Source organism: Vigna angularis, chromosome 7, assembly GCF_016808095.1.
Source record: "Vigna angularis cultivar LongXiaoDou No.4 chromosome 7, ASM1680809v1, whole genome shotgun sequence".
NCBI lineage: Eukaryota > Viridiplantae > Streptophyta > Magnoliopsida > Fabales > Fabaceae > Vigna > Vigna angularis.
Genome location: NC_068976.1, coordinates 32,836,003 through 32,862,069, shown reverse-complemented (window position 1 = coordinate 32,862,069; position 26,067 = coordinate 32,836,003). Strand labels below are relative to the sequence as shown.

The following is a 26,067-nucleotide window of genomic DNA, read 5'->3' as shown; positions in this document are numbered from 1 at the left end:
GGTTAGGAATTTTTTGGTTTCTTTTAGATTGATTTAATTTAACTTAAGTAACAAAAAGTTGAGATTAGTTAATTTGAATCACTTGTAATAATTGTGTTTTTTTTTCTTTTAAAAGAGTGAAAATTCATGTATTTTTTTTATTTTTTTAATTTACTTTTGAATTAAGCAATGGAAATAAAGGAGTGGATAAGAAAAGAAATGAAGAGAAATAAAATGAAAATAGTTTAATTGGTTGAACTAAGGAAAAGATAATGAAAAGTTTATCGTGATTTAATTCATTCGACAGGATACGAAAATTTAATATTGATATATTTAAAAAAAAAATCAAAGTGTTAGTATATTAAAAATGTAAGTAGAATCAATGTTAAGAAATGTTTTAGTATGTATCATTATCTTTATAGGGTTAAATTGTTTCTCTCGTTACAAGTCAAACATTCACATGTAAAGTATTCGAAGATTATCTTATATCTTTAATGTAATTTTGTAATGCGACACTTTAAGTTTTAAAAACCTTAATTGAAGTTGAAATTAAACAAAAATTAAAATGAACAAAAATCATTATAAAATGTTGTTGATGATCATGGTTGATTTGTTATGTTGTTAGATTAGTAGCATAACCCTTAGGCCAACCAATTGAAAGATTTTCATTGTTAAGATGTTGTTAATGATAATGGGTAATCTTCCTTTGTTGTTATATACCATTAATGACATTGTTTTCAAAATAGTATTTCATTAAACCAATTTTTCTACTGCTAGATTATATTCGTCGTGACAACAAAACCTGGCATATTTCAAAATTGCTTTTTTGACCTCACTATGCAAGTGATCGGTAACAAATACTTTCAAGTTTAAGTAAAAGACCTTAATTAGATCTTCGTAGTACAAAGAATTTTGAGAAATAAAGTGGTTCAAGCCATAATATGCTACTAAATACTAATGATATCGTTTAGCAAACTCAATAATGGAAAAATTGCATTGAATTTTTTTTTCAAACATATATAATAATTCACTAGTACAAAAACAGCGTATAACGAGTTCAACATCCAACCACTGAATAGTCAATGTTAAAAATGAGCGGTGACATTTTTATAAATAAATGCAATTATTAAATGTCGTTTATAATTGTAATTCGACGTAAAATGATATAAAACGTCGAATGCCTTTTAAATTCAACATCAAAAGGTTAGTGAATTCAATAAAAATTTGAGCGGGAGATTGAAAATTCATTCATTTTATCTTAGCGCGCAATACCCTCTTCTCTTCTCAAACTTTTCTTGAACGAAGTTTGACGAGTATCACATGTAATCATTCTTTCATTTGATACAAATGCATGTTAATTAACTACTTTATGTATGATTTTTGTTTGTTTTAACCGATTATTTTCATGCTCTTGTTCTTCATAGGCACATTCTCCTTTCTCTATCGCTGGTGATGAAACTTTATTCCGACGAACCCACCTTTTGAAGGTTAGTTTTCGTTTTAATTTTGAAGAACTTATTTGTTAAACTTGTTTGTTGTTTTTTTTTTGTTGAACTTGGTTGTTGCTATTGTTTGGTTGAACTTTGTTGTTGTTGTTTGATTGAACTTGTCTGTTGTTGGTTATTATTGTTTACTGTTAATACTACACTACGCGTTCATAGGTAATGCTTTATAAAATACCAAAAACTGAAATTTGTTGTTTTTTTGCTTTTCAGGTCAAAAAAATTTGATTAACGTCAAATATTAAATTCGACGTTAAGTTAACGTCGTAAATTGACAAAATTCGACTTAAATTTAACGTCTCTTGATATGACGTCGTTCGCGAATTCGCCGTTAACAACCCAAAATATTCGACATTGTACGCGATTTTTGTACTAGTGATTTAAACATGATTATTGAATTGTTGAGTTTTATCTAAAACCTCCTTCACATTGTGGTAGCTTAGGAGGCAGAACTCCATCAATTATTGTGAGATTATATCCTTTCTATCATTTTCAAATCTATGTGTCTTATTATTTTTGAAAAAAAAAAGACATAAATGATGAAAAATAAAAATACAAATCACAGTAATGATAAAATATGTAACATAAAAATGTCTTTAAAAATGTGCATTAAAGCGTTGAGCAATTAACATGAAAAAAATAGTACACATTAATTTTAATGTTTAAACCTTCAAGTGTTTATATTTATTCGAAAATCTCAATTCAATCGTCGGATTTTGAAAAATTCCAATTGGATCTGTTTTGCTTAAATGTGTAACAAATATGTCCAAATTATTAATGCTATGCAAAGTAGGCATGGTGATGTGGATTTTTTTAGGATGTAAAATTTAACTTTCGTTATTGGAAGCGATCTTGATGGAAGAAGTCGTGAGCAGGAAGAAGACAAATAACAGTCTGGTCTACAAAATTGACATGGCCGAGGACAAGAGGGAGTCCGAGGAGGTCAAAAAGTTTGTAGAATAGTAAGAACTTAGCAAGTTCGTCTAATAGCAAGAACTTGGAAAGATTGTCGAATAGAAAAGAAAACTCGACAAGATTATGGAGTAGCAAGGAGTACTCAGCAAGTTTGTCAAGTAGAAAAGAAAGATCAACTAGACAACTGAATAGGTTGGAAAGGTTACTAAGATATGCAAATAGACCAGACAACGAGGTGAAACATATGAAGAACTTGGCAAGACAGCCAAGTAGAGTGAAGTCAAAATAATTGAGTAGTATGGGGAACTCGACAAGACAACAAATTAATGCGGTGAACTCGGTAGAACAAATGAGCAACATGGATAGGTCAACTTGATAACTTGATAGGCCAAGGAGGTGCTTAGACTTCTTGCATAGCTTGAAAGAGCATGTAGATAGTTCTTAGAATAATGTAAAGAGCTTGTGAAACCTGAGATAAGCTCGTTGAGCAAAGAATTTGGAAACGGTGTGGCAAACATGCTCGGGTTTCTATATTAGAATATGAAGGTCAATGAGGAATTAAGTGAGCAAATGAACAACTCAAATAGCTCGGTAGAGTATGTTGATAGCTCGGTGGGGAACCCGAGGAGCTCGGTATGTTGGTGTGAGGTGGGTGTGGTTCGTTATTTCGAAAGGAAAAATTTATTTTGGTAAGTACCCTAGTACGAGAAGCTCAGAAACTAAAAGTAGAAGCTTGCAAATCGAAAGTATTAGCAACTTCATTTTGATGTAATCATTAAGTACAATTGTTGGAGTTCCATATTTTTTAGGACAATGAGATTTGAATTTATGGACCAATATGTATAGCGTGGGGAAATGTCTGCATAGCTTAGGGAAGTGTTTGGACAATCCGAGGAAGTGCTTGGATAGTTAGGGGAAGTGCTTGAGGTAAGCTCGTTGAGCAAAGAATTTAGAAACCATGTGGCAAACAAGCTCGATTTTCTAGATTGAAAGATTAAGACCAAGGAGGAATTTAGAGAACAAGTCAATAACTCAAATAGCTTGGTAGTTATATTCAATTTTCACTACAGTGTCACGAGTTTCATTCCTTCACCATCCCTTTCTTTCATCTTCACCATAATTCTATCCTTTTCTTTACTCTTAGGACTTTCTTCAATTCCTTGTTCACTACACCACTGGAAATAAATGCAGCCAATCAATTCTTCACACCCACTTTGTCCAACAAAACAACAAAAACTCACTTCGAAAAATAGTCAATTTTGGTTCCATGGATCTTACCTTGAACTTAGAGCAACCCCAGAATTGATTTTCCTTATTCTTAGGAGTTCTAGCAATTCTCAAGACTGCATTTTCACAACAGTAGTGAATGGGTTTTACAAAGCCTACACATTTAAATGTTAAGGCGAAAAAATACAATACCTTAAAAGGGGTTGATTAAACATGTTAACTACATTGAATTATGAAACCAAATGACACGTAATTCATTCAATATTATAGCTCATCAAGTATTCATGTCATTTCAATAAAATTAACAGAAAGGGTCTATTTGTTACACATTTAAAAAGAAAAAGTTTCAATTAAGAGTACTTAAAATCTGATGACCGAATTAAGATTTTCAAACAAATACAATGACCAAATGAGGGTTTAAACCTAATTTTAAAAACTAACATGAATAAAAAAAATGAAAATAAACATACATAAGGTCAACACAATCCTAACATGTCACATATGTCAAATTTCCAATATTATGAATTTGAGTTATCCATCAATATGTAGACTTATTTGTTCATGATTTATGTTTTTCAATTGTCAACACCTCTCTTTTAGCCATTTCACATCATAGTTGAGTCCCGACAATATTTTTGTCAACATATTTCAAGTACTTACTATATCTACAACTTTGTCTAAGCGTAATGTAAGTTTGTCAAATTGGATCACTAGAACATTCATCATATGAGTTTTCCTTTTTGTTGCTTTTGTGAAGTGGTACCATTATATGGGATATATTGTGAAGGGTAAGTAGTATATGAATGCATCAAGTGTCATAATAAATGGCTACTCCGTGAGGCTTTCTTCAACCTCATCATTGAGTTCAACCCCTAAACTTTGATTAGTCATGGTTATATAGACTTGACGCATTTCTCCAACCAAATGTTTGGTTGTAAGATCGAAATTCCTCAATTCCTTTGGTTAATTATAATTTTGGAACCCTTTACTCAATTATGAATGGTTTTGTTTACAAGTAAAACCACCAAGTTTATGTATATTACAATGCAAATATCAAGAAAAGTACAAAGTTTTGATAATTTTGATTTTACATCTAAATTTCCAAAAAAAAAATACACATGTTTAATCTATGATGTTTTCTCCACTTGATCCTTTTATATCATTTGGAGATGGAGATAACACACCACTTCCAACTACATCATGCTTTAAGTAGAACTTTAGCTTGTATTCAATGTACTTACAACATTTTGCAATGTGGAAATACAACCTAATTAAGGGCTAAAGTGAGACTACGTCTGAACTTTGTCTCCATCTTTGTCATTATATCCTACAAAATTCAAGATTTTAGCCATGAGATATAAAAAAGGAAAAATGCATATATCAATAATTTTGTTATAAGAAAATTTTCAATAAGACAAGATTGAATTTAATTCAAAACAATTAGTTTCACATCAAGATCTAACATAATAAAAAGATAATATGAAGCCTTTTTCAATTGAAGTGATTAAAAATAAATGATCATTTCAAGTTACAAACATAATATGGCCAAGGATATATAAGTGCGATAAAATTTCAAGCACAACCAGTATTTTAGTCTATAGTGTCCTAAGATTTGGAAATATTGTGACAATTTCTAGAGAGCATTGGTTACTTCCACTTTATTTTTCTATAGTGTTACATTCAATTCATTACACTTGCTAACGAAGTGCAAATGGGTAACAATAGAAGCACTATTAGATTGGTCAGAGGAAAGGCTTAAAATGAACATTAATCATGACATTATTGTTAGATCACCAAATTCCTTTATTCACTCTATGTCAGGAGAAATATATGGTTAATCCCTAAACGTTCGTTGAACTTTACTAATCCAAATCACAAACCTCAAACTCTACCTTATCATTTACCTATACATTAAAATCTTTTAATTTACTACCATTACTTTCAAATCCTATAAATTCCAATATAACCACGTACCATAGAATTCAAAATGTTAAAAGAATATCCCTTGTCAAAATGCAATTGCATAGAGAAAAATATTATTCTTTATGTGTGATGAAAAGTTTTCTTTAATGCATAGATGTCCCAATAAAGCATTATCTATTTTTACAAATAGAAAAATATGACATGGATAATTGTACATCTGATCCTCCAAATATAATTGAAAATATGAAAATATTTGCATTGCATGAACATCATTTATCCTATAATGCATTAAAAGGTTCATCTGGATTGAGTACTTCGAGATTGCAAGGGACTGTTAATGACATGAAAATTCAAGTGTTGCTAGATAATGTGAGTTTTCAAGTGGAAAACTTCTAACGGAAAGCTTCTAGTGGAACCCATTCATGATTTTCAAGTGTTGGTTAGGAATGAAAATGCTTTAAGAGGTGAAGGATTTGTTAAAGAATTAAAAGTAAAGATTCAAAAATACTTGTGTACTTGCTTTTAGCTCAGGTGTTGGCTTGGTTTTGAGGTTGCTTGATTATTAACACTAAGGCCATACATTGCAAATTTAGTAAGTTGACTTTAAAGTTCTTAGTTGATAATCAATTCATTATTCTACATGGTGAGCAAAGTAAATCACTGACCAAAGCCTAATTTCATCAATTGTTTAAAATGCACCAGACAATTCAAATCCCATAGCAATAGAACTAGTTGCATAAGCTATTGGTTTATGATTTAACCATTAAAGAAAAGCCTAATAGGAAGAATATTGTTAGAAATTTCACCTCCAGGTCGTTTTATATGGTGTTATCTAAACCTCAGATACAAATGATACCCTTACTCAAAGAAACATTGCGTATAAATTTTGAATTAAAAAGGATTTTGAAGGCACACAAAAGTTGTAATCACAGTAAAAGGTTTAAGCAAATAGGGAGGTTTGAATTGACCCTATTTCTAAAAAAAATGTTTATTTTGAAATTGGTAAAATTATTTTTCTTAAATCAGATTGACCGTGAGATTTAACAATGTATCATTTCTGGACCAAACATTTCAACGGATTAAATTGTGAAATCAATAGTGTAAAATTCTAAAATTAGATTTTATAGAAATACCACTTAATAAAAAAATTTCAAAATTTGATTAATTTGATAACTAAGATCAATCACAATAGCAATAGATGCACTGATTTATAATTCTAGTATGCAATCATACAAAGATTATTAGTAAAGATAAAACAAATTAGTTTTCTTGATAAAAACAACTTAGAATAATAAATTGCAAAAACCTAAGTCAATGCACATGAAATTTTTATACTAGTTCACTTCAATAGAACTACATCTAGTTATTCAAGACAACTTGAGCTTGACCTTTCAATAACTCAAGAAATTACAATATCCTTACAATTGATTTCTTGAAAAATAAAATACACACAATACAGGTTCCTTGAATCACACATGAAATAACAAATGCACAATAAGAATCCTTTTAGTAGACTTGGACTAACACCAAGAACAACACATGAACACATGCAAATATACTATAAGGATCAAAGCTCAAGGTTAACTCTCCCTAGTTAATCAAGAACCTTTATATACCTTGTCAACTAGGAGCAATCATAACTCCAACACCTCTAGGATTAATCACGAACAACAACAACAACACAATCTTCCTTTAAGAGAATAACTTTTTTCAATTTTCAGAATTGATTTTGTGTTTTTTGGAAACCTCTTTTCATTTAAAACAAGACTATATAGTATGTAAATTGACATATTGAACCAATGGAAAGTAATTATAATCGATTGATTGATTTCACTTACTCAAGTGAAACTAGTTGATTAATTGTTATTTTAGCTAATTAAATGTTATTCACATAACTATATAGTTGATTAATTGTCATTTTAGCTAATTAAATGTTATTCACATAACTATATACACAAGTCATTTAACCAATTAAACACCACTTTAACAAATTAAATAATTGCAAGACACGCATAAGACTTCTATCCTAAGTTAGATTTACACATTGGTTTTCAATCTTTATCAATCTTCAAGCTTTATCAAATCTTCAAGCTTTAAAACTCTTTATCTAACACTTACAAATTAAAATAAAAAATAATTTAAAAAAATAATTTTTTTATATTATATTTTTTAAAGTTTAAATATATAATAGTATTGTAATTTAAATCATTAACATTTACAAATTAAATTTCACTTATTAGTTATACAATAATATATAAATGTAATAATTATTTTAATTTATTTAATTAAAAAATTCACTAATCAATTAAAAGTTTAAAAAATATTTATATGATTAAATATGTTTTTAATATTCATTTATATAAACTATAAAACCCAAGAAAATAATATTTTAGAAGTGGTGGTAGTCTAAAAATAGTAAGACTCGGTTATTTTAATATTAAATGGTTTATTTATAAATAGTTTTGTTATAAACGAGTTTCATTATTTTAAAATGTACCATCTCTCTAGAAAACATTTTTCTAGAGTTTTCTACCTTCTCTCTAAGAGTTCTAATTCCTAAGTCATCTTCATGACGATCAGGAGGTACCTAATCGATCACGACAACGAGGTCTACGTTTTTACGTGATAAGTTTCTTCAATAGAGAAAGTAAGTTTTGACTCCTTTTCCCTTATGTTCCAAATCTATTTTAGAAGAATCTAGTATTGTTGCATGTGTAATCATACCTCTCTTACTCATTCTTAGTTCATCTAGAGTTCTAAGGACTCTGTCCGTTTTCAATTTAGTGTTTTGTAGGTTCGTCTAGGTATTCCTTGTGGTTTAAGTAATTGACGAAGCGTTCTTTGAGTTGGGGTTATTTCTTGTGAGGTAAGGGAAGCTAGGATTCTTGTTTTAGTTATGGTTATATTAATAATTTGGTATCTCTAGGAATTGTTGTTGATTTTGAAGAAGTTACTATGACTAGGTGTTTTATAAGTGTGTTTAATTGTTAACTTGGTTGATATGATGTTGAGAGTAACTGTAATTATGTGATCTTAATGTGTTATACTATCATGCATGTGTTTGATGAAGTTGTGTTGTTATTAGAATCTGAGTTCAAAGTGGTTTTGATGAGAAATGGTTACATTTTTTAGTTTTAAGTCTTAAAAGGAGAGGTTTACAAGAGTGAGTTTGAGAAATAGAGGCTATTGAGAGTAAACTATTGTCTAGGTATTGTCATGAGGTAGATTGAGACTTGTTGGGTGTATATTGGGGTTGATATCTGAGCTATAGTGAAAGTGAAGTTTATAGTTGAAGTTTGAAAGTGTTTTGAAGAAAAAATGAGGTTTTAGGTAGGGAAATTGTGAGAGAAGGATTGTAAACTGGTGTGAGGCATTTGAGGTCTGTTATGAGATGTTTTGTGACTTGTTTAAGCATTGAAATGTAGGAAATCTTATGTAAGAGTGTTTGATGGTTGATAGGTAGAGTTTAGCTTGATTTAGAATTAGTTTTTTAGGGTTTGGACTAGTGAGAATTTGAATTCTAGGTTTTGTGTTTAAATGCTCATTTTGGAGGGTGTTAATAAGTCATTTGGGACTTTTTGGAGTCATTGAGTTGTTTGAAAATAAGCCATAATTGGTGGAATTCAATTTGGGTCTCTAAAGTGAGGTTTTGATAAATTTTAGATATAAATCTTGTGGTTAATGAGTTTAAAATGTGTTTAGGATGGTTTAGATACATTTGTGTAGGTATTTTTTTAGTCTAGAATATGATCTAGGAGTGTTAGAAGTTGAGAAATTTATATAGAATAGGTCATGAGTAGTTGAGGAGTGCAAATTCTGCAGTTTTGGTGCTGCATAATTATGAAGTCTTGTTGAGCAAATATGTGTCAGCTAAGCGAGCAAAACACTTCTAGCTGAGCGAGAGTTTTCGCTGGGCGAGAGGTAAGGGAGTAGAGCCCATTATTTTCTATCTTCGCACAACGAACTTGGTACGCTGAGCGACTAGTCCAAATCCTGTTTTTATTCTTTCTATCTTTGTTTTCTAATAACCTTAAGTTATGTTTTGATTTTCAGAATGGTTATTTATGATACTATATGATCATTAATGTTATATGTTGTGATTCAATGTGAAAGTATATGGGTATAAGTATGGTTTCAAAGGTATGGAAAAGAGTTCCAAGGAGGAACTTCTCAATGGTGGTTTCAAGTATTGTAAGTATGAATATGGGAAGCTCAATCTTGGAGTTCATCCTGAAATTATAATGGTCACTCATTCTCAAATGAATATGGGAGGCATGTCGTGAGAATAATAGGAAATTCTAGTATAGGGGCTTTACCTTGGCCGAAGGTGAGTGATAACTGACTAACCTTGTATGGTACCTTGGCGTATGCTAACTATTTTACCACAACAAGTGCACGAACTGCCATAACTCGATATTTATACTAATCCGGATAGTCAAGTCAAAAGGGTTGTCATGCATAAAGTGTTTGGTTGATTTGGTGTGAGATATGTATCTTTAAGTAAAATGTTGGGTTAAATATGTTTTTAGTCCCTAAACTATCACACGATTTTGGTTTTAGTCCCTCTTTCAAGTAAGGTACTTTTTGGTCCTTCTCCTTTAGGAAAACATAACTTTTCGTCCTAAAAAACCAACGACGTTAAATAGAAGGTGAGCTAGCAAACGGTGGAGTGTCACGCTGTAATCTTTGAAACTCTCCCTCTCTCCACAACCATCACCACCTCCGCTTCTTTTCATCCTCCGTCAGCAACGACGCCATCAGTTCTTTTCTGCCTCCCTCTGCCACCAAACCTCCTTTCTCTTCCTCCCACCAGAAAAAGTGTCACTATGCCAGCGTCGCAAAAGGGATGATTATTAGGGATAATATTACATTGATATTTTTGAATGTAAAGTCAAAACAATGCCTTAGAGTCAAAATTTTATGTTGTGTTGTGAAGAATTGGCTCAATAATGAAAAACCCTCAAAATTGAAACTCACAATTTGGGGTAAATTAATCAGTGAGCGCCAGAAACGTGGATGCCAGCGTTTTTTATGGAATGGAACAAGGGAGAGACCATGACACAGTAGTGTGGTGGACGATTTGCACAATGGTAACACCAATTTCTCTGAGGCAGAACCCTAACTTCTCCCCGATGCGAGAGGCTACTTTACTATCCCAGTAGCGCTGAGATCTGGGGAACTGGTTGAGCTGTGCTGGTAGTGAGCCACGAATTCCTGCTCTAACGAGGAGGTGGTGTTGGTGACCTGGCGGTGAGGATTGAGAGATTTTAACAAATCCAAACCAAGCGATGGAACAAAGTTAGAAAAGTCAGAGGTGTGAGAGTGTCAGAATGCTTCATCGAACGACTCATATGTGTCACCGATTGGCTCATGGCCCACCACTCTCACTGCTAACCGTTCGATCGCCTCTGCCTCCACATGTCAGAATGTTTCACTGATCGGCTCTTGTCCCACCGCTTCCGCTTCTAACCGTTCGGACGCCTCTGCCTGTACCTGTTCGGATCATCCGTCCGACTCACTGAATGTTGCACAGGCCACCCCGACACGAAGGTCCTTCTCGTTTTTCGTCCTGCCGCTTCCATTGAACTGTATCACCGCGAGACAATACAGTACCGACGTGTGAGAATTCATAGCCGCCTTTGCCATGAGTGACGCGCCACTTCCTCTGTTTTGTAGACAATAAAACCGAATCTGCAAGTAGATAACATTCAAGACTCAAACTTTTGTCCAACATTTAAAAAAAAAATTAAAGGAAAAACAATGAGATTTCTTTTAACGGTATCTTCCTGAAGGGAGTTCTTGGTACTGTCACTCTACAGCATCATGCTAGATCCCTAATCCCAATCAATCCGAGAGAAAAATGGTAAAGTCAGTCAAATTTAAGAATAAAAGGTTGTGCATGAGTGGAGTATTCAATTGAATCACCCAAAACCCTGATTGAAACGCAAATTGATCGAAAAAAGCAAAGGTCACGACAAATCGTGAAGTTAGAAGGGCGATAGTCTTACTTGTTGTTGCGACGCGGTAAATCGTGAATCTCTGATTCTAGCATAGAGAATTTCACAGAGAACTAAAAGCTATAAGAACGAAATAGAGCTATCTTGGTGGCGAAGGAAATCTGTTTTTTATGAGATGTCGACGACATTTTTTCTGGTGGGAGGAGGAGAGAGGAGGTTTGATGGTGAAGGGAGGGAGAAAAGAACTTGGTCTGACGTGGGATAAAAAGAAGCATAGGTGGCAATCGTTGCAAAGAGAGAGAGTTTCTAAGTTTACTGCACGTTAGCCACCTCACTTGATTTTTAACGTCGTTTGTTGTGGATGATGAAAAATTATGTTTTCCTTAAGGAGAAGGATCAAAGTGTACCAAAGTTTGAAAGAGGGGCGAAAAACATAATCGCTTGATAGTTAAGGGACTAAAAACATATTTAACCCTAAAATGTTTAATATGTTTTGATGTATTATGAAAATGTTTTGTATCACCAATTTACCCTTACTTTTGTCTTTGTTGTTTATGTGTGTTTTCTCTTTTGCAATCATCACCTTAAAATGGTGTGAATTTAGAGAAAACTTTTTTTCAGTCATTTTAACATGAGGTTGAGAGAGTAGCAACATAGATAGAGTTTTATTCTCCAAATATAAAATCTTCAATTGTAGTTTATAGTTTCTGGTAAGTTATCATTATGTAATAATTTATTTTGATAGTTTTATTTTACTCATAGGATGTTACACAAACAAATTTTAAAAATAAAATATTTTAAAAAAATAATATTTTTTATAAAATTAAAATTAATTTAAAATATTAAAATAAAGAAAGTAACATGCCGGCCATCCCGACCCGACAATCCATTCTACGCGGAATTGATTATCATTGGTGGTACGTTTTTGTTTAACAAACTAGTTGGCTGGATTTATATTTTTTTTTTATGGACAAATGATACTATTTTGTCTCCCCTAATAAATAGATAATGGTACTAATTTTTCAAACTTTATTTTAGTATATTTTGAGAGTTGGTTTAATACCTCTTTTGGTCCCTCGAAAGGGGGCCAAAGTTCAATGTGGTCCTACCTTTTTTTAGAAGTTCAATGTGGTCCCACCTTTTGTAAAAAATGTGCAATCAAGTCCTTTTTGGAAACGGCGTTGAGTTTTTAACGGAGCAGCTGACAGGGTGGACTGAAGTTAGCTATGTGGCTGTGTGTGGGTAATACGTGGCTGTGAGAGAGTGATACGTGCCTGTGAGAGGATAAATGTGATAAATGTGATAATATTACTCCTTCTCTTTTCCTCTTCAGAATCCCACAAACCCTAAGGAGAGCCTCTCCTTCATTCTTCGTGACCGAAGCAAGAGCGGCGCCGCATGGACAGAGACGACGGTTATGACGGAAATTACGGCGACTGAAATCGACGTGAGTGAACATTGGAGTGAGGAGGGGACAGATGTGGAGGAGATGGCCGAAGGTGGCGCGATGGTGGAGTTGAACGGAGGTGCGACGTTCTCGCGAAACAGCCTTCGTGGTGGCTCTGCAGTTCTGAGAAGGAGATAAGGTCGCGATTGGGTGGCTGGCGAGAGGGTTCGCGTTCTATCTTGTACCATCACTCTTTCCTTTTGCCAAGTTGATTGCTCTTTTGAAGCCTTCTCTAATTCTCCCCTCTGTTCCAGACTCTTTTTGTTTTTCTTCTAGGCCCTTTCATTTCTTTTAGGCTCTTTCTGTTTTGATTGCTTCAATTCCTTCTTGCGAAAGAAAATTTGGCTGGAAATGGTATCAAGTAAAAGTGGAAGAACAGTGGAATAAACAGTAAGAGATCATTACTTCTTTCCCAAAATGCAGAAAGAAACCGTAAAAAAACTAAAATCAAATAAAACAAAATAATGAAATCAAATAAAACATAATAAGTAAAATCAAACAAAATAAAATAAAATCATACAAAATAAAATAAAATGAAATAAAACACCCTAGAATAACATAAAATCAAAACAACTCAAACAAAATAAAAATAAAATCCATAAAATAAAATCTAATCACATAAAACAAATCAAATCAAAATAAATTCAAAAGGAATAAAATAAAATAAAAATATAATAAAAACCAAACCAAATAAAATCTATCGAATCAAAATAAATTAAATGAAATAATATAAAATAAATACGATAAAAAAGAAAGGATTATTTATTAATTATGTTTTTTTTATTTATATTTTTGTGTTTTATTTTTCGTTTTCATTCAAAGGACAAAAAGATCTTTTGAGAGGTGCAGTAAGAAGCGAGAGGTGCAGCACTTCACTGAGATATTTTAAGAAAGCAATGAGGTTGGAATAACACACTTTCAAATTTTCTCGCTTCCAAGTCCCAACTTCCAATGGTCATAGTTGCATTATCCTCCTCTCTTCCCGTCGAGTGAAACCTCTTCTCTTCCTTACCATCAACGCCGCCACCCGCCGACCGCACTCCTGCAGAAGCTCTCCTTAGGGTTTGTGGGATTCTGAAGAGGAAAAGAGAAGGAGTAATATTATCACATTTATCACATTTACCCTCTCACAGCCACGTATCCACCTCTCACAACCACGTATTACCCACACACAGCCACGTAGCTAACTTCAGTCCACCCTGTCAGCTGCTCCGTTAAAAACTCAACGCCGTTTCCAAAAAGAACTTGATTGCACACTTTTTACAAAAGGTGGGACCACATTGAACTTCTAAAAAAAGGTAGGACCACATTGAATTTTGGCCCCCTTTCGAGGGACCAAAAGAGGTATTAAACCTTTGAGAGTTTTAAATTTTGTTATAAAACATTTTTGGAAACATTTTTCATCGATACTGATATTAAACATAAATCTTATTTTAAGAAAATAAATAAATACGTTTAGCCAGGGATTCAATAAGGTTCATGTGATATCTTTAACACAATCGTTCTAACAAGAGTCCTAATCAATAAAATTGAATTCCATTGATTTTATGATAAAGTATATATATAAACATTATGGAAATGAAAATTTTAGTCCATTTATAAATCCGTCGCCGCTAGATACTCGAAAGGAGTCGAATTTTGGAAGAGTGTTTGAATCGGAAAGGGAAAGATGAAAATCCAACACATACCATGTCTCGAAGACAATTATTCTTATCTGTGGGAATCTAATCTAACATTCATCCATTCATTTCTCTTCTCTCTTTGATTTTGCTGAACCAATCTGAGTGGCGCAGGATCGTCGATGAGAGCACCAAGGAAGCCGCGGCGGTGGACCCAGTCGAGCCGGAGAAGATTCTCGAAGCTGCCAACTCGTATGGTGTCACTCTCAAACTCGTCCTCACCACCCACCATCACTGGTATGATGTACTGAGTTGTTTTTATCTTTTTCTGACATGTTCCCTATGATGTTTTGTTTTACCGTTTATTATTGTGTGACAGGGATCATGCTGGTGGAAACGAGAAGATAAAACAACTGGTGCCTGGAATCAAGGTCTATGGTGGTTCCATCGATAACGTGAAGGGTTGCACCGACAAGGTTGAAAACGGTGATAAGGTCTCCCTTGGAGCTGACGTCACTATATTGGCCCTTCATACACCTTGGTATGCCATGCTGTGTTATGTTATGTTATTGCTAACTCAACTTTTCAAGTTTTTCCATCTGTGCACTACACTATAGAGTATGGGTTGGAATTGTAACTGTTGGGTCATGTTTGGATGAAAATAAACAGGTGAAATGATTTAAGCTTCTCTAACAACTTGAAAATAGTTTATGTATAATCTAACTTTTGAAAGCATTCTCTTATTTCATTTAACCAGATACCAATTTTAACCTTTTCAAGTGAAATTAAATTAGTATGGTTGAACACAACTTAGAAGTGCTTTGGAGAACTTTTATACGGGAAATTTGAAGATTATTTTTGGAGAAGGTCTCAAAAGCACTCATAGAGTTTGTATCCAAAACGTTTTAACTTGAACCGAAACAGGTTTGAACAAGTCATAAATTTGTTTAGTAGTTGTTAGTACGAGTATAGTGTTTGAATACCAAGAATTGTTAGCTGGTCAGGATGAATACTATAGTCTTTGACACCCACAGCTATAACTTTTTGTAATGTATTTCTCTAGCCAGAAAAGTCTGCATAAAAGAATCAGTTTTGTAATGCGTGCTGAACTTTTGCCAATTATTCCCATCCCCTGTTAGAGGGCTATAATTCTGCTTATCTGATGATTAAACAAATGATGTGCCAAATTGGGAGAAAATATACCATGAAGGCATTGCCATACCTCATTGGCCTTCTTATTTTTATTTTATTGTTAATTTTTTATTGCTGCGTTATCAGTTCTTTTGGTGTATTTCTTGATGTTTGCTGTAGTGATGATTCTCTCTTTTTTTATTCATATTTACCTCTCTTGTTAACCTAGGCTATATTTGTAATTTGCTCAGTCACACAAAAGGCCACATAAGTTACTATGTTACTGGCAAAGAGGATGAGCATCCGGCTGTTTTTACTGGAGATACATTGGTAAGATGATTGATCAATCTTTTCCATATCAGAAAAAAATGTAGTTATTTTGGAAAACATGTAATAAACTTGTTCTTAAAGCCGTCACAAGTGCTTGAAGTCAAGGTATGTGACTTTTATTTGGTTCTCTCTTTTAAAACTTTTATGGATATGAATTTTGAAGAGGCTCTTCTTTCAAATCTCTACATTTGCTGTCTTATTGCTGGTTTACAGTTTATTGCTAGTTGTGGGAAATTTTTTGAGGGAACTGCTGAACAGATGTATCAGTCTCTCAATGTAACACTAGGTTCATTGCCAAAGACAACTCGAGTATACTGTGGCCATGAGGTAAATCATACTGAAGTCACCATCTATACTAAAAAAAAATTATTATGGGGAGTGTCAATTTTGTTTATCTATATAGGTAGTGTCAATAATGATCAATCTTCTTATAATTTAAATGAGGAATGGAATTGATCCAAAAGACTTCTTAAACAGTCAGTTCACTCATGATTTTTAATGCTAAATACTTCTAATTTGATTAATGGAGAAAGGGGGTTGGGGGATGATGCAAACATTTAAAAGTATTAAATAATACAGACTAATCTTCTTGGTCCAGTTCACACACGTTAATATTATGTAAAAACTGTATTATGGGAAATGTACACCAATTTTTGCGGCATATAGTAGTCAACCTGATATGAATATAATGGAGTACGAGGTTCAAACGAATTGATACTCAATTATTGTCACAAATTTTGTGCTAAAATTAGGTCTTTAGGTATTCATGAATACTGTTTCCTAACCTTTTGTTATGCTAGAGTCTGTGTTAGTCCATCGAAATGTCTAGATTGATAAATCATATTTTGGTTCGGAGTTAGCATTCTGCCACAGTAACCCTTGAGCAAGTAAATCAATACATCCTTCATTCTTTAGAACACAATTCTATGTTCTTTTCTGAAAAAATAAAATATAATTGGTTTTTAAATGTATATATTCAGCTACTCAGATGTGAAGTTATGATTTGGAATGAGTGAATTGCTTTAGATAATCTGTAGTGACTGTTCATAAGAACTCGTTTGTTTGGAATTGATCGTGCACTGTTTATCTTGCAAAACTATGACTTGCATTAAATAAAAAATGCAACTTTGAGGCATAAGGTGAGGAGGGGGAAATTTTAGATTGCTTTACTTTTGGCATATAAAAGCCTAAATTCTCAGTGGCCTATTTCTTATATGCTGTTTCCACTTATAATCACTAGTAAGAGTGTGAAGTTTTTATCTCCAGTATTCAGTGAAGAACTTGCAATTTGCTCTGACACTTGAGCCAGACAATTCGAGGACACAACAGAAATTAACCTGGGCTCAGAATCAGAGACAAGCTGGTCAAGCAACAATTCCCTCAACCATTGAGGATGAGTTGGAGACCAATCCCTTTATGAGGGTTGATCTACCTGAGATCCAGGTTTGACACCTCTCCACCCTCTTTTCAAAGTGGGAACCAAAATATATTATTTCCTGTTGATTAGAGGGTAGAATGAAATATAGAATCAGAAAAAGTTTCAGGAGTTTATTGGTGCTTTCTACAATCAAACTGAAATTCTAACATAGTTAGAAAAGAAGCTGTTATTTGTGCAGTTTTTATTTATTTTTTTCTTGGGTAAAAAATATAGTGACTTACAAAAGTTGAACCTGAAGCTTTTCTTAAACTGAAAATTTTCAGGAGAGGGTGGGCTGTAAGTCACCTGTTGAAGCATTAGGAGAGATAAGGAAGCGGAAAGACAACTGGAGAGGCTAATGAAACTAGCATTCTCATTTGTTCATACTTCAATTTCCTGTTCTGTTTTATAATATGAATAAGGCCTTTATGTAGATACTGTAACCGTTTGATTTACCTGAAACTGAAATGAGAGTCAGAGGCTTGTCAAGCTAGGGGCACGGATTCTGATTAGCAATGTCGCCTATATGCATATTATGTTGGTTACTTGTGAACTTGAATTCAATTTTCTTCTCCTTTCCTTTTCTATTTGCAATAATGGCTTGTTATTTTATATAAAGCTTAATTAGTGACTTAGTATTTGTTAGTTTAGTTTATTTGGTTCTTTCATAATTTTTGGATTCAATTTAGAGGTCTTCAATCTTTTGAAAAGTTCAATTTGGTGTTTTTTGTTAAGTTGATTATACACTGTCTCTTTATATATCACATATCAATTGGTGAAATTTATTTTTTTAAAATTTTCTAAATTTGAAAAAATATAAACGGTTGAGAATCAGGACATGGTCAGAAATCTGGAAGTGACCATGCCATGTGATTGTGTTATTGGGACATCATAGTGGTTATTTTCATTTTAATTTCTTAATTTAAAATTTTGATTCAATTTAATTTTTTATTTTTTAAAATAATTAAATTTTATCCTTTCTAATTTAAGATTAAATTAATAATTAAATTTAATTATTAATTTGGTCTTAAATATTTTAAAATTGAAGGAAATTAAATTGAATCAATTTTAAATAAAGATATTAAATTAAAAATAACTATTGTGCCAATTACATTAACATGTTACAGGGTACCACAATTTGTAATAAGGAAGCCATTGATATTAGGCATTACAGATTAGGCCATTCATCCCATGATAGGTTACATATAATGCAACAGTTATATCCTGTGGTTAATTTTGATCACTCTTTTATATGTACTCCTTGTCATATGGTTAAATAAAGAAAATCTTCTTTTCCTCATAGTACTTCTCATGCTTCTTCTATTTTTTTCTTATTACATGTTGATATTTGGGGTCCTTGTGCGGCTACTTCCATTCATGGTCATAAATATTTTTTAACCATTGTTGATGATTTTTCTAGATATGTATGGGTGTTTCCTTTAATCTCAAAAGCTGAAACTCAGTCACATTTACAATCTTTCATTACCTATGCTGAAAGACAATTTAAAACCAAGGTCCTAACCATTGGATCTGACAATGGAACTGAGTTTATTATGGCCGAATTTTATAAAAATACTGGAATTGTTCACCAAACAACTTGTGTTGAAACCCTCCAGCAAAATGGCTTAGTTGAGAGAAAACACCAGCACTTATTAAATGTTACCCGCTCTTCTTTTTCAAGCACACTTACCAAACATTTTTTGGTCTTATGCTCTTATTCATGCCTTTACCCTCATTAATTGCCTTCCCACTCCTTTCCTAAATAATCATTCTCCACACCAACAATTATACAGTTCTCCTTTTGATATCACCACCCTTAAAGTTTTTGGTTGTCTTTGCTTTGTCAACACCTTGTCAAACAGTAGACATAAACTTGATCCAAGAGCCTTACCCGCTATTTTTCTTGGCTATAAACCACACAAAAAAAGCTTCATCACCTTCAACCTCAAAACCAGGGCCATTGAGATTTCTAGAAATGTTGTCTTCCATGAAAGTTGTTTTCCTTACCACAATGAATCATACACCACTTCTAATTCCCACCTTCTCACCCACCCACCTTTGCTTTATATTGACCAATGTATGCCTACACCTCATACAGATCCTTCGCATCCTTCTTCACCCAGTTCACCTTCCACTCTACCAGCTCCTAACATTAGAAGATCCACCCGACAAAAAAACAGACCTTCAAGACTATCTGAATTTGAAACTTCTTATGCATCAACTATTACCTCTCATTTTGCAGGTATCAAACATCCTCTTGCTTTTGTCATTTCATATAAGAAACTTGCAGCACCTTATTATCGATTTATTATGCATATCTCTGCTAACATTGAGCCTAGATCTTATTCTGAGGCATCCAAATATCCTCACTGGGTTAGAGCCATGGATGATGAGCTTGATGCATTGGCCAAAAATAACACTTGGGAAATCACAGATTTACTTGTTGACAAAATTGCTGTAGGCTGCAAATGGGTTTTCAAAATCAAGCACAAGGCTGATGGAAGCATTGAAAGATATAAAGCCAGATTGGTAGCCAAGGGTTACACTCAAATTGAAGGTCAAGACTACCTAGATACATTTTCTCCAGTGGTTAAAATCACAACGGTTAGACTGGTTATAGCTCTTGCGGCAGCACAAAATTGGCATCTTAAGCAACTAGATGTTAATAATGCTTTTCTTCATGGTACATTAAATGAAGAAGTTTATATGATACCTCCTCCAGGGCTCAACTGTATCAAACCCAATCAAGTATGCAAGTTACAAAAATCACTTTATGGTCTTAAACAAGCAGGCAGACAATGGTATGCTCGTTTATCTGATTTCCTCTTATCTAATGGCTTCCTCCAATCTGCATCTGATCATTCCTTGTTCACCAAACTTTCTGATTCCAATGTCACTATTTTAGTGGTTTATGTTGATGATATAGTGCTCACAAGAAATGATCTCACAGAAATTACTCATATTACTCATCTTCTTGACGCAACATTTAAGATTAAAGACCTTGGCAATCTTAAATTCTTTCTTGGTCTTGAAGTGGCTAGAAACAAAGAAGGTATTTCCATTTCTCAGAGACAATATACTCTGGACATTCTCAAAGATGAAGGTTACTTAAACTCTAAGCCTGTTTCCACTGCTTGTGACTATCATACAAAGCTCAACACAAATTCTGGCCAACCTCTAAATGATGCAGCTTCATCTTCTTATAGACGATTGATTGGTAGATTGTTATATCTCACCAACACTAGACCAGATATTTCATTTGCAGTACAACAACTAAGTCAATTTCTCTCAAATCCCAACACAGATCATCAACAAGCAGCTTCCAGGATTCTTAGATACCTTAAAGGTGCTCCTGGAAAAGGGATTTTCTTTCCCAGCAATAACATCATACAGTTGAAAGGCTTCAGCGATTCTGATTGGGCAGGCTGCATTGATACTAGACGAAGTATCACTGGTTACTCTATCTATCTTGGCTCCTCACTTATTTCATGGAAATCGAAGAAACAAGACACTGTATCCAAAAGTTCCTCAAAAGCATAATATAGAGCTCTTGCCACAACTACTTGCGAAATTCAATGGTTAACTTTTCTTCTACAGGATCTTCACATACCTTTTCAACAACCAGCAGTCTTGTTCTGTAATAACAAATATGCCCTTCATATTGCTGTAAATCCGATTTTCCATGAACGCATGAAGCACGTTGAAATAGATTGCCATATTGTAAGGGAAAAGCTTTCTTCTGGCTTACTTAAACTATTGCCGATTCCTTCTGCATGTTAGTTAGCTGATATCTACACAAAAGGACTTCCTCCCGCAACTTTCAAATTTCTGGTTTCCAAGATGGTAATGATTGACATTCATTCTCTAGCTTGAGGGGGGCTGTTAGGATTTAATATTTGTTATGATCTTGTTAGGATTTAATATTTGTTATGATTTAATATCTTGTTAGGATTTAATATCTTGTTTGTTATTATTTCTGTTTAGTATTATTCTGTTGATATAACTGATAGATTAGATAGAATTATAACTAATTTTGTTATAATCTTAATGTATAAATATCTGTATCTGCATTATGCAGATTTGGGATAATACACAAACTATTTTTGTTTCTCTATTTTTCTTCCTCTACATTGCAATTTCAATACTTGGTTTGAATAATGATTCTCATTATTTAAGACGAAGACACATTATATATAGACATTGTGTTAATATCAATTTAATAAAAAAAAACCTAATTGATCCTTTTTAAAAAAAATTGAAAGACCTCTTAGATTACATGATACATTTGGTTTTATCTCTCGAAAAATTGTGAAGATAAAGAAAATAACTTCTTAGATGGCCATTTCTTTCTCCATTTCCAGATTTTCTTCCTGCACTCCCATAAAATGTATTATCTCCATTTTACCCTTCTTAAATATATAGTAAAATAAATAATAAAACAAGAAAAGTTTACCTGAATTCTAGATTGAATAATTCGAAATGTTATTCAGATTCAGAAATTTATTCTGAATTGACCAATCCAAAACTCAAACATTATTTCCATCTAGAATGCCTTTTTATATTCGCAAATATATTTCAAATTAATTAATTCGAAATTGAGTAATTTAAAATACATTCTCGATTAACTAATCTGAAATATAATTCTAAATTTGGGAATGTATTTTGGGATTAGCCAATCTGGAACACATTAATATACTTCATATTTTTGTTTTTGTTTTTCAGTCAGTGTTTTGTTTTTGAATTAGCCCAAAGTTATCTTGTACCAAAAGCTCCACAAGGGGTATCCAAGTAACCTGTTTTCGCAACATAGTTATGAATTTTCATTTTAAGGCAATGTTAAACAGAGGAATGAGAACGTGCTTATGAATGTTCCTTCCTCCACCGCATCGTATCACTACCGCTTGCCATTGGACCAATGTAAAATTTGTATTTTCAAAATTTAAAATATATTTTTTATTTTCTATTTGGACTGTACGAAATGTTTTATGATAGTGTATTCTGGAATTGAAAATAAAAATGTTCGAGTATAAACAAAGTTTCATATAAGATAAAAGAATAGTTGAACATGAGTTTATATACACATAGATACCTTTGTTCATAAGAGGTCTTTTGGAGTGGTACCAAAAATAAATCCGTGAAGGTTTGACTCAAAATAGACAATATTTTATCAGTATAAAGATATGTATTGTTTTGTCATATGAGTCTCTTCGTTTAAATTGGGTTTCTCCTTTTTTTTTCACTTAATTCAAGTGAAATCATTACTCTATTTTTCTTTATTTTTTGTTCCTTCACTTTTTATTTCCTAAACAAAGACGAAAGATTGGCATGCGCATGTTTGGAATGAATCAAATTAAAGCTTAACTAGCTTTCTTTAAAAGCAATAGAGGTGTTACTTATCCCTTGATACATTAGAAAGTAAAATTCGTACAGTAATGTGTATGTGGATAATTTTGTTCTGTGTTTAGTTGAGAAGTTAGTAACTGTAACTTCATTAATTAATGTTGGTCTCAATCTCAAATGCCTCTTGTGAATTTGGAAGTGAAGTTATTATTCTAAGGGTCATCATTTGCTACACCAATATTTGGACCAATGTAACCATCATTGAACAACATAACTTATGACAATACTTTTATTAATGACTAATAAACATGTTATTAAAATATTTTATAATCGTTATTAAAAGTCTTAACTATTAATAGGATCCAAGATTATATAATTAACTTAAACATTATTATCTTATTTTTATTAGATTGATAGAAAAAGAATAGTTAACACATTTTATAGATATAAACTAACGTATCATAATGATAAAAAATACTTATGTAATATAGCAATTTCATTGTTGTTGATCATACTCTCGTGAATAATTTAACTTAAATCACGATAGACAGGCTACCGTCGTGATTGTTATAAATTATGATAGTGTTATTTACTATTGTTATAGAGATAAATTATACCAAAATAATTAAAATTTGGAATTCAACTATTATTATTATCCTTTCCTTAATCGACGCGATATTTCGATTTGAAATTCAAATAATTTTGGTTTGACGAGTATATATCACGACAATCTTTATTATAAACGTTGTGGAAGTAGCATAAATGACAACGTTTTTGCCTTTACCATTATGGATGTTAGATTTTTGTTTTCTGTTTACTATTTTATTTTACCCAAAATTTGTCAAAAGTTTAAAAATTGCAATCAATTCAAACAGGTATAATAACTATTTAATCTTTGAACAAAGTTATTAAATATTTAAAATATTAAATTAAATTTAACTATCAATTTATAAATTCTTATATCTAGAAAGAAAATATGTTACTCATGTTTTCTGAACATAGGATAGTACTTTGGAATCCTATGGTTGTTCGTTAACAAAATTTTGCAAAAGTAAATTGAAGTTAAAACTATCACATATGAAAATAAACTAAGACATATGTATAAATGTGATATATTATATTACCTTATCACAACTGCTTTCATAGCCAACTTCCACAATAATTGTCATCCATTGCATAACACAGTAGTCACACCCAAAGCTACCAATTTATTTATTGCACTACAACATAGTAAATGAATGATATAGTATTATAAATACCTTGAGGAACTTCCACGTGACCTATTGAGTTGTAACACTTGATCTACAACTCATTATGTTTTGACCATTAAAAGCATTAAATATAATAGCATTTAATGTTAGAAAACATGACATTGAAAGTTCAAGGTCAATGAAGTAGTGAGCTTTTCTTAAAATAAAATTATATATTTTTCAATGCATTATTTTTGTTTTTATGACAGAGGCAAAACCATTAAGCGATACGATTTGGTATTGATATAACTTACAACTGTCAATTGATAGTTGCATTGAAAATTAGTTAAAACATATTAAAAAATATAACTTATTAAATAATGATGAACTTACTTAGCTATATACAGAGCAATGTAAATTTGTTTCTTGCCATCCAGTATGACTTTGTTGATGTACATTTGTCTTTCTATAGGTGAGTTAATGATTGGTTGAGTGACTTGAGGGTTTGTAAACTCATATTTGTCATCCTTCCTCGCTTTCAAGAACAAATCATGCAAGTACCTAACTTTTACACATTGATAATGTGTATAAGGAAACAAATAAAAGTTATTAGAAATAAACTTACATCCCCTATAATTTCACAACATATATGTTTAACTATTGATTTCTTACTAAGATCTCCTACAAATAAGATTATTAAATGTATAATGGAAGTTCGCTTTATTTGCCAAAAAAATGACATCCCAAGGAATCTCCTCTTGGTTTGTACCTATTGATGCAACAACCTCCCTCAATGTGGTCAATATTAGTGTAGATATTTACCAAAGTGTAACATGGTGTCATCCTCACAAGATGTTTGGGTCACACGATGAAGGTTTGTAAGGCTTTCGATACAATACAAACCTCTGATATCGATATAGGAATTACAACATCACCATAATGTATAGTCTCCACCATAACCTTTACCAAATGAGAGGGGAGAGACTAACCATGTAATACAATTGAACTTTCAAAGCTCTTCCCGTGGGCCACCAATTGAAGGGAGATACATAATCAACTATTATGTACAACTCACATTAGCAATCGAAGCCAATCTCACCTCCCTTTTCAGTTGTAGCTAAACAACTCCCTTTACAGTTGTAGCAAAACAACCCCCTTTAGTGCTAACTTTAAGAATGGGAGAAATGTCACCCTGTACTACAACTAGCTGCCTTTGCGAAACTAGTAAGTTTTCTAGTCGTTTGTCAAATGCATCAATCATCTCTTATTTTTCTTGTCTCATTCGTTCTATTATGGTCTCAACTCCTCCCTTTCTTGTCCCATTTCCTCTTGTATCTCTTCAGCAAGGTCACACTTTATTTTCTTCTTGTATTCATCCAAAGGAGCATAAGTGGATGATATTAGCTTTGCAATAAGGGTTAAAAGTAAGATCGAATCCTCACACCATATCCAACAGTACAAACACGTCCGGCATGTTGAACCAAGATAATCGTGTGAAGTTAGTTGAACCAACATATAATAGTGTCTCTACATCAGTAGACATATTTTCATACACCAAGACTATACTCTAACATCACAGATCATGTCCTCTAATCTATTATCCATTGTCCAATCAACAAATTCATGTGTTTCAAATACACTGGGAATGTTTAACAATTCACCATGTCAGGTCCATGTTGTATAATTCTTCAAAAACTCATCGCACAAAAGATGTTCTCTAATTTCAGCAATATCCAATCTTCTCTCATTCAAACAATTCACACAATGACACCTCATCCTTACTCTATTTTCTACACTACCAACATCACATTGAGCGAATTGTATAAACTCTTCTACCCCTATCTCGAAATCATCACTTATACATGGTAAATTAATTCAACTTTGATCTATATTTATGTTTTGTAGGTAGGTGATCAAAATTAGTTTTCTATTAATCCATATCTTAGGATTTTCCGATGAAACAATGCAAGATAAAGAAAATAAAATTTTATTTGTCAGGGTTGGACACCCCCAGACTCAATACCAACATGTTTAACTAATCTAAATCATATATAATTTATAAATAACAAATATTAATCAAATAAAAAAGG

The 26,067-nt window shown here is 32.6% G+C and overlaps 1 protein-coding gene across 1 annotated transcript; it reads left to right on the top strand.

Moving 5' to 3' along the window:
* Positions 1-14,511: 14,511 nt before the first annotated feature.
* Positions 14,512-18,027, top strand: LOC108336302 (hydroxyacylglutathione hydrolase cytoplasmic-like). The gene is made up of 7 exons (XM_017572710.2): positions 14,512-14,666; positions 14,744-14,866; positions 14,949-15,110; positions 15,952-16,030; positions 16,244-16,357; positions 17,297-17,473; positions 17,732-18,027. Exons 1-7 carry the CDS (start codon positions 14,620-14,622, stop codon positions 17,804-17,806), a joined length of 777 nt encoding a protein of 258 aa, XP_017428199.1. The 5' UTR covers positions 14,512-14,619; the 3' UTR covers positions 17,807-18,027.
* Positions 18,028-26,067: the final 8,040 nt, after the last annotated feature.